General features: G+C 40.4%; 1 protein-coding gene across 1 annotated transcript in view; it reads left to right on the top strand.

Annotated features, from left to right (window-relative positions):
* Positions 1–19,026, top strand: part of nrg1 (neuregulin 1) — a 192,042-nt gene that overhangs the window by 12,046 nt on the left and 160,970 nt on the right. Inside the window, exon 2 of the mRNA XM_059965359.1 lies at positions 13,696–13,873. Coding sequence (XP_059821342.1) covers positions 13,696–13,873 — 178 coding nt within the window. The remainder of the gene's footprint in view (positions 1–13,695; positions 13,874–19,026) is intronic.

The raw sequence follows: 19,026 nt of genomic DNA, 5'->3' as shown, positions 1-19,026 counted from the left end.
TTATTACCATCTTCAGGTTTGCTTGGCCTCTATATCATAAGACATGAACATTGGAGAATATACAAGAAATAGAAATTGGGTCTTAAAACCGGCAACAAATTAATACTTTGGATTGATTATAGTTTTTTTAAAAATTTAGGACATGTAACTCAACTCTGTAAGAAATAAATACTACCATAGGCTATCTGACACCTCTTACTCAAGATCATCGGTCATCTTTTGCCTCCATGTTACTCAGCTGTGTGTATACCAACTTTCAAAAATCTATTGTAAAACTAAAACTTGCTGACATCATTTAGAAACTAGACCATACTGATGATCTAAAATTTGGTAAGCATAACTTTAAAAAAAAGTCAGTCAAATTAGATTAATTGGAATCTTTCTGCTTCCATTTTGACTATTTTAGTGGCAGACTCTGTTGATCGAGGCGTAGGTGTCCTGTCTAGAGTTAATCCTGACCTCACACTGTCTGGGGGTGGGTAGCAAGTACAAGACTACTGTAAGTAAATTACCTTTGGTTTCCTACATGGAGTGGAATAGTATTGTGTACATGACACAGGGAACACAATTTCAAAATTTGTTTTTGACATTGAAAATGTGATTAAATTTTAAAGTTGGTATTAGTAAAGATGACCACGAGCCTGCCATTTATGCAGTGCAGTGTGAAGGTTTCGAGGTCTGAATTCAGTTTGAAAATGGCTGGGCATATTCTTCCATGGGGAGAGCTCATTGGAAGCACTCTAAAGGACTGAGGGGTAAGAGGAGTGCCAAACATGTTCAGTTAATGTATCATAGGTCGTTGTTGCCCCACCACAATGCTAGGCACTGTACAAACTAAAATGGAATCACGCCCTTGTTTTAATAGATTTGCACAGCCTCATAAGCTTCAGGAGATGATTTAAAATCTAAATTCTGAGAATAAAAATGAAGAAATCCCCTATTGTGGCAGGGATTTAGAACTACACATCCATTCCTGATTTGTGTAAATCTATTTCCTTGTACATCCTATTAGACAGCATGTCTGACAGAGCAGTAATTGTATACCTCCCATGAACTGAAGGACCAGTAGAGGAGGGAATTGCCATTACACTGAACATCAATCTCCTTGTAACTTCACCCTTCTCCTAAGATATTTTCAAAGCTTTGTGGATGAATCGATCAGTGCAGCTTCAGAACACAATGTTTTATTAAATTGCAGGGTTCTATGGTGCACCTGTACTGGCCTAAACCTTTACCATAGACAGTGTGGCTCCAGGCCTGACCTGTGTTTGTGTTTTAACTTCTTTTCACCAGAGAAGATTGGTGAGATTCAGAGTTCAGGGAAGAGCTGCGTGAGGATTCTGCTGGGTCCTGGGGATGGGCTGTGAGGCATGGTGGAGGAAGAAGGGGCAAAGTAATAACTTAAGAATAAATCGCTTACAATTCTCAGTTGCTGGAAGCATTCATACTTTGAGTAGTGCCCAGTGCAATACTTGAACATTGAATATTGATATTCTCTTGCACTTGTTCAATTGCCTTGTATTTCATTAACAGGAGAGGTCTCTGATTTGCATGAGCTAGATAATTCCTTGGTAACTCTGTGCTTACTCATTTAGGTGAATTTAATACAGCTATTCACCAGTGCAGTTTGATCCTTCCAAATAGAAGATAATGACAGTCTTGGTTCTTGTCTCCTCCTTAACAAAGATGACTCAATTTTTTTTTTACCCTTTTTGGATATTGTGGTAGATTCCCCAACGTAGTACAGTGTGATCTAATACATAAGCTGCATCTGGCAAATGCAAATCCAGATGCGATTATATTCATGATTTATCAGTTTAACTAGGGAGTAAAAGGCAGTCAGGGAGATTTTGTGGAAGAATTGATTGCTGGTTATCCAAGCATTCATTTCAGCTTGGGGGTCCAATCAACTCATCAAATCTGTGATATCTGCATGATTGGTTCTATTTTCCCTTTCCTCTCTCCAGAGATGAATATTGGTGAACATGTAGACTGTGCACAGAGCAAATTATTTGATAACTTAATATATTAAATAGAATCATGCAGTTGCCAGGTGGCAAAGAACTGTACACAAGTGGGAAATGTTAGCTTCATGGTTAGAAATCAAACCTTCCAGGTTTAAGGATCATGGGTTTATGAATTTCACCCCTTCGCACAGATTATCTAGCAGCTCTAAAGGAAATTGAATTCTTAAAACTGGGTGTCCTCACTTTCATCACCAATATAGAACGAACTCTCCACAGCTTCTGACCACTTTCTGCCTAAAATTGCAACTGAGGTCTTAATTTACTTCAGCAACTGCCGATTCTACATTTAAAGGGGTGCATTTCCTTAATGAGGTAGGCATGTTGAACACACAGCACCCAGCTTTAATAAGTTGTTAGTCAGGTGGAGAGGTTGTTACTCCCATTTTAAGGAGCTCATCCTTTTTATCACAAAGTTTTGAACCCGAGACTTCTGATCTGCAGATCAGACCTCTCTATAATTCCCTCCAAATGGTTTCTTAAATAGTGTTACAGAACCCAGATTACAGATCAGGCTGGTGACTTGAATTCTATCATCATTGCAGATTCCTTCAACAAAAGAAATAAATTCCTTTCAGAAGAGCAAAGGTATATTGGCATTCCTAAACGACAGTTGGCCTAGTCACTCACTCCAGTGCTTCTATTTTTCATTATTGAAATGGACCGAAGAACTGGGAGAACCTGCATGCTTATCCTTCTGAGGAATGAAAGCTTCATTGAATAGCAGCACTGAGGACTAAACTATAAGTATCCTGCTTATTATAGAAGTCATAATGAAAGATTTAATTTCTGACTGGAGTACCAAGTGCACGATCACCTTTGATTACAGATGTGCAGTGTATCCCTGGCACTGCTAGCTTTCAGTGTGACCTTGCTAAATATCAATTGATTTCAGAGCTTGCTGTTGTCAGGCCTTCCTACATCTCTACAGCCTGTATTTGGGTTTCTCACAGCAGCGAAGAACTGTTACACTGCTTACCTGCCATTGTTGATTTGATCTTCTTGCCTTCAGTGAAGCAAAATAAGTAAAATGTATTCTTGTCTCTGTACTCCCTCAGACATGTACTTTGCTTATATGATATACTCCACCCCAGAGGTGACATTGATAGTGTGAGATACATTCTTTCTTGAAGTGAGGTTGTCCTTTGAGGGGTTCAGTGTACAATACTGAGCTACCAAACTAACAGATCTTCATCCCACTAGCTGGGGCCTAATTCAGAGGTTTCGTCCCAATTATCATGACATATTGCATCTCCTAGCTAGTTCCCAACTTGATGCATCTTTTTTTCACCCTAGTGCTGTTTGGATTAATTCAATATTTGTCATAGTCAACAGAAACCAGCTCATCATTTATTTAAAGTTAATAGATATTCTCACAATGTCAGGAGGACTATTTATTGATCTCCATTAGATGCAGCAACCCATTGGCACATAGTCGTTCTGCTGCCCTTTGTATTTTTTCAATGCTATTGTTCTGTGACTCTTTCCTATAGTTCCCTTCTGGTGGACAGGTATTATCTTTCTACTATAACCTGGATATCAGGTTGACACAACCAAGCTGGTTCTCAGCTACCAGTCCCCAACATGTATTTCCCACAGGCAAACCCTTTCTCTTTCACGTGACGGAGAACAGCATGACACTTAATCCACTTCTGAACAGCAAAGGGGAAATGAGGCACTTCTTGCAACAGATTGTCACAGGCTGGTTGATATGAGGTATTCCATGGGTCTTATGTCCTCAGCCATGTTTTAGATCATCGACCACTTTCCATTGGTGGAGCTTCTGGCCACATTTTCCATGGTCTATGTGGATTCTGCTATGGTAGTGAACTGATGCAAAAGGTTGTTTAATCAAGAACTTGGAAAACCCTGAGCTGAGTCCTCAATGTTCCTGAAGAGAGAACCAAATTGTGGGTTCAATCCTTCAATCCTGAATAAACTTTCAGTGCCAGTATGTGGATACAGATGGAGTTGCAGCAGCTTTGCACTCTACTAACAAACAGCTTGTCATCTCACTGTAATCAAATGGTCAAGAGGGCTGTTGTATGGATTACAGCCCAGTTGTGTTCTACAACTGGCCGGGGCATGGAAGGAAGCTAACTAGGCAAACTTTGATTGTGAAGGTGACCTCCTGTTCACAGTGTTTCAGCAAAAACTAGTACATGAATAGCTGGAAAAGATAACCAGTATGTGAAGAGTTGTTAGGATAGTGATGATGTGAGATTGTTCTGAAGAATGCAGGTTGTCCTTGGGCAATGAGCAGTTTCTGTTCTTTTCAACTGTCCATTGGTCAATTTTGTCTGTATGTGAGAAAGTACTGGAAAAAATACAAACTCAGACAATGTATTAACCACACCTCCAAATTATTGTAATGAATTACATTAAAAGCATATTAGACTATCAATAAAGGATTGGTCTTCATTTAAAATGATATTAAGTGGTAGCATTGGTGTATCATCAAGTCATTGAAGCTTTCTCCTCTAGTACATGCCCATCACAGGTCAAATGCCCCTTGAGTATTGGGTCTAATTTGTGTCTTCCAATAGCGCATCCACAAAAACACACAGCAACGCACAGGTTATAGGTCAGCAGTTGGAAGGCACAAAGCACGGCTGTTGAAATAATCAGATTCAGGTTCATCTGTTTATCACAGGTATGTCGGAATATACAGTGAAATGAATCGTTTGCTCCATCAACCAACACAACATAAGGATGTCCTTGGGATAGGCTGCAAGTGTTGCCACACATTCTGATGCCAACATAGCATGCCCACAATGTTCAGAATGATACAAACAGGACGAGCATCTTAGAAAGGATAAATTAAATGAGTTAAGCAAAAAACACACATTTCACCTGAAGTAAAGTGTGTTCTTTTTTCCATCAGTTTTCAGGATTTGGACATTGGCAAAGCCAGCGTTTATTACCTATCTCTAGTTGCTATTTGAGAGTCAACACATTACTGTGGGCCAGTAGTTATAGACTCATAGAGTACTACAGCACAGAAACAAGCTCTCAGGCCATCTAGCCATGGTGACCCTAGTCACATATACCTGCATCAGGACCATGTTCCCTCCAAAACCCTCCCGCATATGCACCTATCCAAGCTTCTCTTAAATGTTCTAATTGAACCTGCATCTACCACTCCCACTGGCATTTACTAGATACTTACACAAGCTCTGAGTGAAGAAGCCTCCCCTCAGATTCCCCTTGAAAATTTCACCTTTCACCCTATGCCTATGATCTCTAGTCTCACCCAACCTTAGTGGGGCGGGAGGAGGAGAATCTACCTGCATCCAACCTATCTACACCCCTCACTTTTATATCTCTCCATGGGATCTAACCTCTTTCTCCTATAAGTAAGCCAGTCTGAGCCAGCCATGCACACAAAAATACTTGAGGAACTCAGCAGGTCACGTAGCATCAATGGTGGGGAATAAGCAGTTAAGGTTTCAGGACAAGACTTTTCATGACTGGGACAGAAGGAGGGAGAAACCTGAATAAGAAGGTGGGGAGGGGAAGAGGAATGAACTGGCAGATGATAGGTGACACTGTCCTCTCCTTTTAGATTTCTTCTTCAGCTCTTTATCTCTTTCACTGATCTGTTTCTAGTTGCTTACTTCATCCTGCCTTCCTTCACCCCCCTCCCCACCTCCACCTGCTCTCCCCTATCACTTGCCAGCTTGTACTTCTTCCCTTCCCTACACCCATGCCCCTACCTTCTTATTCTGGCTCCTGCTCCCTTCCTGTCCAGTACTGAAGAAGGATCTCAGCCTGAAATGTCGACTGCTTATTCTCCTCTATAGGTGTTGCCTGATTTGCTAAGCTCTTCCAGCCTTTTGCGTGTTTTGCTCAAGATTTACAGCATCAGCAGAATCTCTTGAGTTTCTGAGGCAGACATAATAAGCCAGACTGAGTAACAATACAAGACCTTGTGCCCTGAAGAACACTGGTGAACCAGATTGATTGTGACAACAACCCAGTAATATTATCATCGCTATTGCTGAAAATGGGCTGTTTCTGTTTAAATTCCAGCTAATTAACTGAGTTTAACTTCCATGGCTGGCCTGGTGGGATTTGAACCTGGGATCTCTGGTTTCTTGTGCAGGTGACTAGGTTACTGATTAAGTGATCTAACTTTGCCAAGTCACCGTATCATGAGAATTATGTGCAATGAGGGAAAGGACCATTGCAGGTGCACTCTCGTGGATTTCTAGAGGATCCAGGGATCCAATTCCAAAGACTTCACCAGGAGTACACCCAGTAGATTTGGATGTGTGCTTCTAGTTGGCTTGGACCCACTAGACCAGCACCTCCTGGCTGGAGACTCTATGATGAGGGTTAAAATAATGAGGGTGAAATAATACGCTTCACGGAACCCCATTATTGCCCCTCAACTTTCACCCTTCCTCCCTAACATCCTGATTCCTTCCTGACGAACATATTAGCTGTCCTCTAATATACAAAGGCTGTACTATTTAGATCATCTTGTACGGGCTCTAAGTGATCCCAGGTGTTCCTGGTGACCACTGATCATCTTTTACCTACGTCCTGCAGTGCTTTACATTAATAGGGTATGTGGAAGCACTGACAGAACTTGATCAGTGTTAGGATACTTCACACAGGCCTCTCTGTTTATGAGACATGTCAATAAATCGATATGCAGCATTGTACTGCACTGGCTGTTAAATTGACAGCCAGGAAACCAAAAGGATGGTGAGGTCTCTTGAAATATTGGATGGAATATCTGCAGGTTTTTTTCACAGCTGCTTAGCACCATCTGACACCTGTGTCTGCACACCATGGTATAATTCAGACATTGTTTATCTTGTCTAAAAATGATGTAGTGAAGGAGTTAAAACATGGTCTGTTTGTAAGCAGAAATGACTCCCCGTTTTGTTAATCTCTGTCAAATTTCTTCTACATTCTTGCACGGTGACTATTTGCTGCTGCAGCTGATGACCCAGTCCACAGCCGAGAGCCAGGCAGTTGTCCGAGAGTCATAGACTGGGTCAGCAGACTTCCTCAGGTGGAATGAATGGGCGGAAAAAGTGACTGGTTGCAGACAATTGCAAAAAGCTCCCAAATTATTTACCTTGGCAAAACTAGTCGTTCACCCCTGTCATGTTGAGAGGCTTATCTGGGCTCAGGAATGGTGTCTGGCCACGTGTCTGAACAGCTACCGTTTCCCTTGACCCTGAGAGGATGTTGTGGAATTGACCCAATTGTGTAAACTTTGTTTTCAGGAGACAAAATGAAGCAATTTTCAATTCTCTCTGATTCTTCAGCTATTTTGCTCCCAAGCCATAGTGTATATCACAAGGTCCTAGTATTCCTTCACTTCTGATCCATTTAAGGAATGATGTGGAGGCTTTGGAAAAGGTTCGGTATTGTCATTTAAAGTAAAATTGGATAGGTATATGGACAGGAAAGGGTTGGAGGGTTATGGGCTGAGTGCGGGTCAGTGGGACTAGCTGAGAGTAAGCGTTCAGCACAGACTAGAAGGGCCGAGATGGCCTGTTTCTGTGCTGTAATTGTTATAAGGGGCAGCAGAAGGTTACCAGTATGCTCTCTGGAGCAGAAGGTATCAGTAATGAGAAGCTGGACAAACTTGGGCTGTTTTCTCTGAAGAGTGAGAGGCTGAGGGGAGACCGGACAGAAGCTTATAAAATTCTGAGAGATGGATGGGGGCATGACTAGAATCTTTTCTCCCCGAAGTAAAATGCCAAATACCAGAGTATACGGTGAGAGGAGGAAAATTAAGAGGGATATGCAGGGCAAGTTTTTACACAGTGGTAGATGCCAGGGAGATAGTGGAAACAGATACAACAACGGCATTCAAGAAATATTTACGTGGGTCCATGAATGTGGAGGGAATGGAAGGAACTGGATCATGTGCAGACAGAAGGGATTAGTTTCAGTTGCCTTCAGGCTCAGTACAGAAACAGGGCCAAAAGGCCTGTCCCTGTGCTCTACTCTTCTATGTCGTATGTTCTCTGAGCTAACTGATGTGCCAAACAGTTATTATTTTGGGCCTGGTGTCTGAAATGGGCCATACTGGGTAATGGTGGTACATTTTCTTGCCTTAGGATACTTTTGAACAGAATGATTTTATAATTTGACTCAGTTTCACAATCACCCTTGCTGATACTGGCAATGATGGCATTGGGAGTTAGCCGAAGTGCAGTGAAATGAGATATAAGATGTTAATGCTAATGAGAATGACATTTTTCTAGGTTACTTGCGTATTTCCTTATTCCCACTACTTTCAGAGCAGTTCAGTTAATGTAAGAGGCTGTATTTCTTTGACTTTCCAGTGAAACAACTTGCACACTTTGTGTCCTCAGGAAATTCCAATATCTATTAATTTCTTCTGTGGTGCTTTGCTGTCACAATATAGGAAGAGCTGGCAGCAATGTATGTAGAGCAAGATCCCATGAAAGCAAAGGTTAATTAGTAAGTCTTCGCCAGCCTCAAAGGATGAGTGTTGGCCAGGATGCTTGGAGGAGTCTTTCCCCTTATTGAAGTAGGCTACTTACATAGCCTACTTCACATAAATAATGGAGCATTTAACATTCACCAGAGCAGTTGAATGGAGTTAACCTATTATCATTGCTTCCAAACTTGCATCCTTTCCTCAGACAAACAAAAGAGAATCTGCAGATGCTGGAAATTCACACAAACTGCAGGAGGAACTCAGTAGGCCAGGCAGCATCTGTGGCAAAGAGTACGGTCGATGTTACAGGTCTTGGCCCAAAATGTCGGCTGTACTCATTCCCTCTGAAATCCTTGCCTGGACTTCCACAGTCCTTGAGCTTGAGGTGTAACTCTGAGTTGTACTTGAATCAGTAATACTTGGTACTGTAATATCAGAGCCTTTCTCCTCTTCTCCATTCACAAATGACTGAGGGTTAATTTACTTCATGTTTGAAAGAGTCTTAAAAGTCTCTGTGGAACTCACCTTGCCAGTATTGATGTATTTCAACAGCACCTATGCCCACCTATAGGGCCTTCACCTGGTTTACCTTGATGGTAAGCATGATGTTTACACAAAGGACTCTGAACTCCACAGTGATTGAAAATCTACTTAATTATGCATGGTGTAATTATTTTAATTATCTTTTAATTCTCATTTAAAATTCTGACACATAGTAACTGAATGTTAATGTGCAATTTGCCAACTAACAAACTATTACAATTTCACAAATGACCCTTTGTCCAGACATGGCGCTCTGAATAATATTTGCTAATTTCTCTAGAACATTTTGCATAGTATCGTTTGCATACTGATGTAGCCCCTGGTTTCAGAAAGTTTCCCACTCCTGTGTTAACTTTGCATGTATTTTACCTCTGGATATTCAGAACCATACATGTTGCTTTCAAAACTTACTCCAACTCAAAAGGAAGCTAATCCATATTTATTGTGTTGGGTCCATAATAGAGTAATATTGAAGCATTGAAGATATTGGAAAATATTAACATTTCAGATCCAGGAGGTTTCATCAGAAGTAGAAGGAGAGGAAACAAGAAGGTGCGTGAGCTAGCTAGAGCTGATAAGGTGAGATTTGTTGGGTTGATGAGGACAGTGAGGATTTCACATCATGGTTCTCTGCTTGTTATCAATGGGGCTGTGGGCCATACTTAGCAGGCCAAGGTGTACTAGTAGAAAAAAAAACTGAGAGAGAAAGTCATGATGGATAGAAATGTCAAATTCTGATACAGGGTGAAAGAAAGAGGCCACAATATGTACAGACAAAAGATGAGATGTCATTCTTTAAACTTGCATTGTGCCTTGTGGCAATCCAAGAAGCACAGACAAGAATATAGGAGTGGTTTGGTGAATTGTAGTTTTTGAAATAATTTCCTGGTTGACTTTTGTTTAATGAAGATAGTGCTTAACTAAAAGTGCCTTACATTGATCTTAGTGCATTAATTAGACATACTTTACAAGGACAGGAATGAAAAATGGAAGATGCTTCTCCAGTTTGCACAAAATAAATGTACAAGTGGAAGGAAACTGTGGAATTAGAGGAAGAAAGTTAGTAAGAGGAGGCACAAGATGTTTGAATCTATAACAAGAAACTGGAAGAAGCTAGTGAGTTGAGCAACATGTGTAGGCAGAAATAAATTGTGAATATTTCAAGTTGAAACCCTGCATTGTTCTGAGAGTGGAGTCAAGTCTGGTTCCTGAAAAGTAACAAAACATTTTATAGATGTTGAAACTAGGTAGATGGTACCATTCAGTGTGGTTAGGCAGAGAAGAAAAGCAAAATCTTTGCCTTCACAAAAACACCCATCGATGCCTATATTCATAAAGAAACCTTAACATGATAAGAGTGCCCAAGACTCTTCAAAAGAATGTTATCATAAAAATATACCATTTAAGTTTCTAGTACAGGTGAACAAAAGTTGAGTCGTGCAAGTAGGGTTAAAATTCTGTCTAATTAGGGAAGAGGATGAGAAGGGTGGAGCTCATTATCAAGGGAACATCAGAGTTTGGGACCTTGGCAGCAAGTACAAGATGGTGAATCGTAGAGTGATTAGAGCTGATGATTATTAGGAAGCAAAAGCTGAATGAATGCCGAGATTGCAGATGGTTATAGGGCTGGAGGATGTTTTGGAGATGGGGCCATCAGAAGGAAATGAGTAATTTCACCACCAAGATAAGACTAAAACAGACACTAATACCTCTGAGAGTAAAGCCGAGAAAGCACTTGAGATTGTGTCTTGATCTCCACAAAGGAGTTTCAGTATTCTCCGATTTAATTCATCCTGATGGCACTGCTGGAATTGAGCCTTTTTGAAACCTTTCCAACGTGTCTGATCATCTTAAAGGGGGAAAAAAAAGAAAATGTTTTATTTGAACATTTTAGAACAATTAAATTCAAATGAGCTGCATCCTTCAGTGCCGTACATTTGACCCAATCATTAATGAGGTAATGAGGAGTGTTTGGGATATTATTGCACAGATGTTAAGGGAGCTCATGGCAGCTGCAACAATAATGAGGATGATGCATGTAATTGGCTTCCAGGTGTCTTTATAATCAAAGTAATTAATGAAAGTTGAGCTTTGGCTTTTGAAAGATTCTAAACATTGACTTCATAGAATTTTAATCCAATATGATAGCTGCCATCTTCTTCCAAATTGCTTTTATTTTGGTATTTATGCACTGCTCCAACTAAATGCTGTTTATCTGCATTGTGTTAACAAATTGTTAATGTTCAAATTTCAAAAAAGCTCTATGTCAAAAACAAAAAGAATGCAAAGTGCATAAAGAGCCTATAAATGGTCCATATGAGAGGCTCCTCTCATTCATCTAATATCAACATCCTCCTGTCTCTTACACGCATCTATTTTCACTACAACTATACCCAGTACACGTAAGTTTCACAACTGGACTGACCTCTAAGTAAAGAAATTTCTCCTGCTGTATTAGTAGCTATCTTGCATTTATGACGGGCACTAAAGAGCCAAATATTCTGGACAGTGAGAATCAGAAACACTCGCATCTCAGTTAGAAGTGACTGCATTAGTGCTGAGAGAAACAGTTCAAGTTTCTATTTCATTCGTTAACCTGGAACACTAATGCTTGTTTCTCTCATATGAAATGTATCATTTTCCATGGGTCCTGAGGGGACTTATTCCACAAAGGAAATCTAGAGCATAGCTTCAGAATAAGGGGTCACCTTCTTAAGAAATAAAGAGGAATTTCTTCTCTTTGTGAATCATGTTATCTGGAATTCTCAGAGCTGTGATGGCTGATGCATTAGGGGCTGATAATGGCAATTTTTTTTGCCTTGGGACCCAACGGGAAATGAGGAATAGTAATGGGAGTGAAGCTGAGGCCAAAGTAATTTTCTTGGGTACGGGGCCCAAATTTGCTCACAATAAACTAAATGTGGTTTGACCAATGCCTTATGAAGTCTCAGTTTTATATCCTTGATTTTGTTTCCTAGTCCTCTCAAAATAAATGCTAACATTGCATTTGCCTTCATTACTACTCACTCAACCTGCAAGTTAACCTTCGGGGAATCCTGCATTAGAACTCCCAAGTACTTTTGCATGTCTGATTTCTGAATTTGCTCCCCATTTAGAAAATAGACTATGTCTTTATTCATTCTATCAAAGTGCATGACCATACACTTCCCTACACTGTATTTTATCTAGAATCTTTTTGCCCATTCTCTTAAATTGCTGAAGATTTTATGCCTCCTTCCTGTTTCCTTAACACTACCTGCACCTCGACTTGCCATTGAATCATCTACAAACTTGGCCACAAGAAAGTTAATTCCATCATCTAGAGCAGGGCTTCCCAAACATTTTATGTCATGGACCTATACCATTAAGCAAAGGGTCTGTGAACCCCAGGTTGGTAATCCCTAATCTAGAATATTAGCAGATAACATTGAACCAGAATTCTGGTCCCGGCATAGCTCAGGTGGAGCCCATCCCATCGGAACAGCTCCCTCCTTCCCCAATATTGGTGCCAATGTTCCACAAATTCAAACCCACTTCCCCCACACTGATTTTTTTAAGCCATGCATTTTGCTCTTTGGTTTTATTAAAACTTTGCCAATTTGCACAGGGCTGGTGTAACAATCCAGAGATTAATATCTTTTTGATTCTGTATTTTAATTTAGTCCCTAGCTGCTTAACTTCCCTCAGCAGAACCCCTTTCCTTGTACTTCCTATGCCTTTGGTAGCCATGTAGACCATACCAACTGGATCTTCCCCCCTCCCACTTCAAATTCCTCTGCAAGCCAGATGAGATGTCCTGAACTGGGCACCAGGCAGAAAACACAGCCTTTCAGATTCTTGATCCTTACAAGAGATAATTGTGTCTATTTCCCTGACTATACTCCAGTCCAGAAGCAGAGTGAGGGGTCAACTACAAGACACCCATTGACTGGATCTCAGCACATTCTGGTCAAAGTCTTTTTTCCAAGTGAGTCAAGTCTTTAATGAAAATGCAGGTGATTGACAGCTCTTGCCTTGTAGAATGGCATGTGAAATACAGACAAAGCAACAGTCACCAGATAAAGTCATGTCCTTATAAATGTGCTATCTTGAAGCATGCTAAGGCAATGTACTTCTGCCCATTTGATCTTTTATATATTCTTTAGATGCATTCCACACCTGTCTGACATTTGGACTTAACTGAGGGTGAATTTGTTTTGGACAGGAGTCAGGATGGGTGTTGTCGAATCAGGTTCCTGATTTAAAAAAAAACAGTGAAAAAGAAGATATAGTGCAAAAAAGGCAGGTCATTCACCAGGTTCAATCAGATCTCGGGCTTCCAAGGCAAATATCGGGATTGATGTTGAGACTCGCTAATCAATGGATTTGAGAAACTTTCTATAAATTGCATTGCCTACTGATGTGAAGTGAAAAAATGATCAGTAAAGGGGATCAGGGTTACTTGGAGAAGTGATAAGAATGGGATAGAAAAAATAATCAGCTATGATTGAATAGCAGAGCCGTCTCAATGAACTGAATGGCTCCTATATCTTATGGTTTTATGGTCTAATATCCATATGGCTTACAGACTTATTGTATGGATATGTATGACTCGAGCTTATCATCTGAGAATATTGAGACTTCTGCTCTTGCATTAGTTGTATTTTTATATCTTTCTGAAACAGGTGGTTAACTGATAATTCTTCTCTTTCACAGCTTCAGCTCCAAAGATAAAACCACTGAGGAGTGATGTGGTGGTGAATGAGGGGAAGAAGCTTGTACTGAGATGTGAAGCTATTTCAGGACATCCACGGCCCACCTTCACATGGTATAAGGATGGGAAAGAGCTGACTGTTAAAAAGTCCAAAGAAATCAGGATCAAGAAGAAGAAAAGGTATTTTAAACCCTGCAGGAACACCTGTCAGGTTTCAGCAAACATTGCTGTTTGTGGTTACTTTGAATGATCCTTTCAAACAAAAGTTAAATCTACCAGCACATCCTCACATGGTATAAGGATGGGTTGTGGTATGAGGCAGTAATTACACTAGACTGCAGTGTGTTAGTTTGTTTTAACAAAGTTTGAATTAATTATGGTTTTCATAACTTTAGCAGCTTTTTAAAATAATGGTGTGCTCTTTCAAATGAATAATGCCATATCAAGAAAATTATAAATATTCTACTTTTAGTAACTGCTTTTTAATACACAAGTAAGGACCCAGCAACAAGAGCAATAACTACCTGCATTTTTCTAGTATTTGTAATGATAGTAATACAGACATCCAAATGTATTTCACAGGAATACAACTGGACATAATGTGACATACACGCTATTAGGCCAACTAACCAAATGCTTGAAAAGAGTGACACAAGCTCATATATAGTCATCGATTATCTCAGTCCCCTCTCACTTTGACTTCAATAGTGGGTTAGGTGATGATTTAAAGTCAACTTGCTATGCTTCCAGCTTTATCTTGTGCAGATGCTGGGGCTAAAAGCGTAAATGCAACATTTATCAATGTTTCCCAGAGTATTGCCTCGTGTCTAACCCAATAAGTGACCCGCTCCTTGCTGTTCCTTTGTGACTCTTAATTAAAATTACTGGGGAGAAAAAAGCCAATGAAGTGTACAGTAGGCTATGCTGTTGAGTAAACAATCAATTGCCCTATGCCACAACATTTGTTGTTGAACTACTTCTAACTACTAGAAAAGAAAACTTAATGGATTGCTTAGTCATGTTAGCAGACACTAAAGACTTCATCTTGTTAGTGTGTGTGTGTGCGTGTAGTGTATATATAATATAGTACTGTGCAAAAGTCTTAGGCACATGTTCGTACAGGAGCAAGGATACCTAAGACTTTTACAGTACTGTATTTGTCAATGTGGAGTGGAAAGTGGGTTTATAAATCTGGTGGGAGCAAAAGATGTTGGGAAAGGCAACGGTGGAATGCTACAGGAGGGGCAGAGAAGGAGTGCCAGGGGCAGGGATGTGTCACGGGTGAACACCCACCCAGACCTTAGACACTAGGCAAAGTCATCTGATTTGAAACGATTGGTTTATTGATAATTACAGAATACCTCCCTGGTGCATCCTGCTCCATCCCCTCTTCCTTCCTCTTTTCCACACTATGATTCCTTTCTCACTGTTCCTTCTCATTCTTGGAGAATGAGACACCTATGGAGATAATGGAGACACCTGTCAGAATTGGGTTTATCATCACTCACGTATGTCTTGAAATTTGTCTTTTTTTTTGCCACAGCAGTACAGTGTAATATATAAAATTACTACAGTAATTTACAGTAGATGTAAGGTACATATAGCTAGGATGCCTAAGACTTTTGCACAGTTGGTTATATGTATAATTGTACAGCAGAGAAATAGGACCAGTGCCTAAACTTTTTGCCCATCTACAGAATCAGAATCATGTTTATTATCACTGTCTTATATTATGTGACATTTGTTGTTTTGCAGCAGCAGTACAAAGTTGAAAGTAAATTTTTTGTTACCATATACTACCTTCAGATGCACTTTCTTGCAAAGATTTTCGGGAAAAAAAAATACGATAGATTATTCTGAAAACTATACATGACTAGAAACAGACTGAAAACCTCTGCCATCATGATGTGTCCACGTGACTGGGGAGGGGTGTACTTGTGACAGCTCTGGCTGCGTCTACAATCCCCTGCAGCCTCGTGACCCTGTGTTTTGGAGCCTGTTATGTAAGCAGCCAGAATACTAAACTTACATCTACTGTAGCTCTGATCTCCAAGTGCCCCACTGTTTTCCTGATGCAGGGTCTCTATCGGAAATATCGACTATATGAAATCTCTGCCTTCATCGATGCTGCCCTGCCTATTGAATACCACCAGCAGCTTATTTGCTCCAGATCCCAGCATCTGCATTCTCTTGAGTGCCCATGATTTTCCTTTTGAATTCCCACCTTTTACCAGTTGATGGAGTAATAAGTAATGACATAGGCCCGGACAGGTGAGAGTGTGTGGTGACTGAACCTCAACTGCAAAGGATACTGGAATTACCTAGCTTCCAGTTGGCAGTGGGATGGATGGATCAGTAATGGGTTGGTACTGCTGAGTAAACGCTGGCAACATCTACTAACAACAAGTAAATCTTTATTCCCTATGAAACTTATTCTATTGCAAATCCCTCCGTCCTGTAAACTTTGCAGAGATGATTAAAAGTCAGGTCAAAGGGACAAATTTTAAGAGCTGTGATAGAGGATGATAGGGAGGCAGAGAGATTTAAGGTAGGAATTCCAGGACTTGGGTTATAGGTATGTTGTCAATGATGAGCTGATTATGAGGTTGAATAATACACCAGATCTGGCAGAGTTGAAAGAGTTTAGAGAATGAGGAAAGTTGCAAGGGTACAGACAGATTGAATTGCAAAGCGCAACAATTCAGAATTATGGACTTTGCATTCATGAATCAAAGATCAGAGACCAACGGAGAGCACTGGAAAGGTGGAATCTGGAGGTGACACCTAGATCAAGAATTCACCAAGTTAATTGAGGCTTGGCTTTTAAATGGCCATGAATAAATGAATAAAAAACACAAGTGAATAGATGATCAATCTGATGTTCTTTTCGAGTCGTAAGTACTAGAAATACAACTTCTCTATTTTTTATCTGAACCCCAAGGATATGCTAATGCTTTAAGTCCACCTCTGGGTAATTTGTGTATGCTCATCAAAGCAAACTTTTTAGTAATATGCTATTATAGTACATTGTCCTTTCAGCTTGAAGATAGTGCATGAAGTAACAAAAATCATATTGATTTGTAGTGATGACTGCCCACACCAATTGATTGTATTGTTCCCTTAATTTGAATTACAGGAACATCGAATAACTTTATAAAAAGTCATTAATATTAACATGCTTTCTTTAAAAAAGAATTTGTCTGGCTATTGATTTTGGAACGTGCTTGTTTGAATAGAGAACGCTGACATCATCACTGCAGGAGCATCAAGGGAGCAGTAGTGGTTAAACATTGCTAAGTTTGACAAGATGTGAAGCTAAATTAATCTACAGAATGCTGTCAATGAGCAAATCAGAGGTCAATGATCTTTCTATGTTTTTTCTAGTTTTCCATTATCTAACTTGATGTTTTAATTCACTCTGTCATATGGTTTTCTTCCTGAACAATGAAAACTAATGGCCAGTTGGATATTTAAATGTGGAAAAAGTCATTTTATCCCTGGACAATAACCACACACCTGTTCTTCCTGTCAGGTATTACTGGTTTGTGTGCATTTGCTTTATTCCTTTGTTAGACGTACACTTTACTAGTGATGCCAGTCATCCTTAATTGCCTCGAAAATAGAGTGATTGTAGTTGGTGATTTGAATAGTTAGATTGCTCGGTGTGCAGAAGGAGGGTTTGGGATGGCTTTGAGATCCTTGCTATATGCATTGGTAGCAGAGAGAAGCCCTGCAGAAGTGGCAAGAAGAATACACCATCTCTCATAAGCCAACCGCACACTTGCCTCATCAGACACCAGCTGCCCCCACTATGGAAGTGACTGCACTTCCCACATGTGGCTGCATCAGAACCCACAAAACCAGAAGATAAGCAAGTTGTGCCGAATCCTAAGGAACTTCCAGAAAATAAACCCTGGATTAGCCACAGGGACACCCTTGTCACAGCTCAATACTGACCAAGGATTAAACTTGTTGCCTACAGTTGAATATTAATTGTGAACCATAATTCAATCAGCTATTAATGATTTCAAAAGAGTAACTTTTCTGCTGTTTAACAAATAAGGGATGTTTAATAAATGATTCTTTGAAGTGATTTACACACAGTGTAGTTTGGAACTGTTGCAGCTACTGTGGTGCAGGAAGAGAGTACACAGTTTGCAATCAATTCACAGCATGCATTTAATGTCAAAATGGCCAAAAGATTGATTTAAGCTGAAGGATAACTTTTTCCAGGGCACTAGGAAGAACCTCAGTCTACACACATTGACTTCTCTAACTTCTGTTAATGCCCCTCCTCCCCTTCTTACCCCATTCCTGACATATTTAGTTGTTTGCCTGTTCTCCATCTCCCTCTTGTGCTCCCCCTCACTCTTTCTCCCGAGGCCTCCCATCCCACGATCCTTTCCCTTCTCCAGCTCTGTATCACTTTCGTCAATCACCTTTCCAGCTCTTAGCTTCATCCCACCCCCTCCAGTCTTCTCCTATAATTTCACATTTCCCCCTCCCCCCCACTACTTTCAAATCTCTTACTATCTTTCCTTTCAGTTAATCCTGACGAAGGGTCTCGGCCCAAAGCATTGACAGTGTTTCTCCTTATAAACACTGCCTGGCCTGCTGTGTTCCACCAGCATTTTGTGTGTGTTGTTCTACCTCATAAGCCCTCACTTTGCATTCTTCTTCAACCTAACAAGCTCCAAGTCATTTGGCCTCAATACATCCTTGTACAATTAGATCGTCATTTTCCTCACTTGCAGACTGCAGTCAGTTTGTATTAGCAACAACATCTGCTCCACAGTTTCCATCAGCACAAGTGTACCATCAGACTGTGTGCTTAGCCTCCTGCTCTGCTCACTTCACACTTATCACTGTGTGGTTAAGCACAGTTCCAATGCCGTATTTAAGTTTGCTGATGACACCACTGTCATTGGCTGAATCAAAGGTGGTGACGAGTAAGCATATCGGAGGGAGATTGAAAATCTAGCTGAGTGGTGCCACATCAACAATCGCTTAATGTTTGGCAAGACCAAGGAACTGATTGTTGACTTCAGGAGAAGGAAATTGGAGAACTATGAGACAGTTCTCATTGGAGGATTAGAGATGAGAGTGTCAGCAACTTTAAATTCCTCAGTGTTATCAGTTCAGAAGACCTGTCCTGGGTCCAGCACGTAAATGCAATTATGAAGAAATCGTGGCAGTGCCTCTGCTTCCTTAGAAGGTTGCAAATACTTAACATGACTCCTAAAACTTTGAGAAATTTCTTTAGATGTGTGGCGGAGAACTTATTGACTGCCTGCATCGCAGTCTGATATGGAAACACTAATGCCCTTGCATGG

This window comes from Hypanus sabinus, chromosome 3 (genome assembly GCF_030144855.1).
Source record: "Hypanus sabinus isolate sHypSab1 chromosome 3, sHypSab1.hap1, whole genome shotgun sequence".
Taxonomy (NCBI): Eukaryota; Metazoa; Chordata; class Chondrichthyes; order Myliobatiformes; family Dasyatidae; genus Hypanus; species Hypanus sabinus.
The sequence above is the reverse complement of the archived record's forward strand: the minus strand, read 5'-3'. Positions and strand labels throughout refer to the sequence as shown.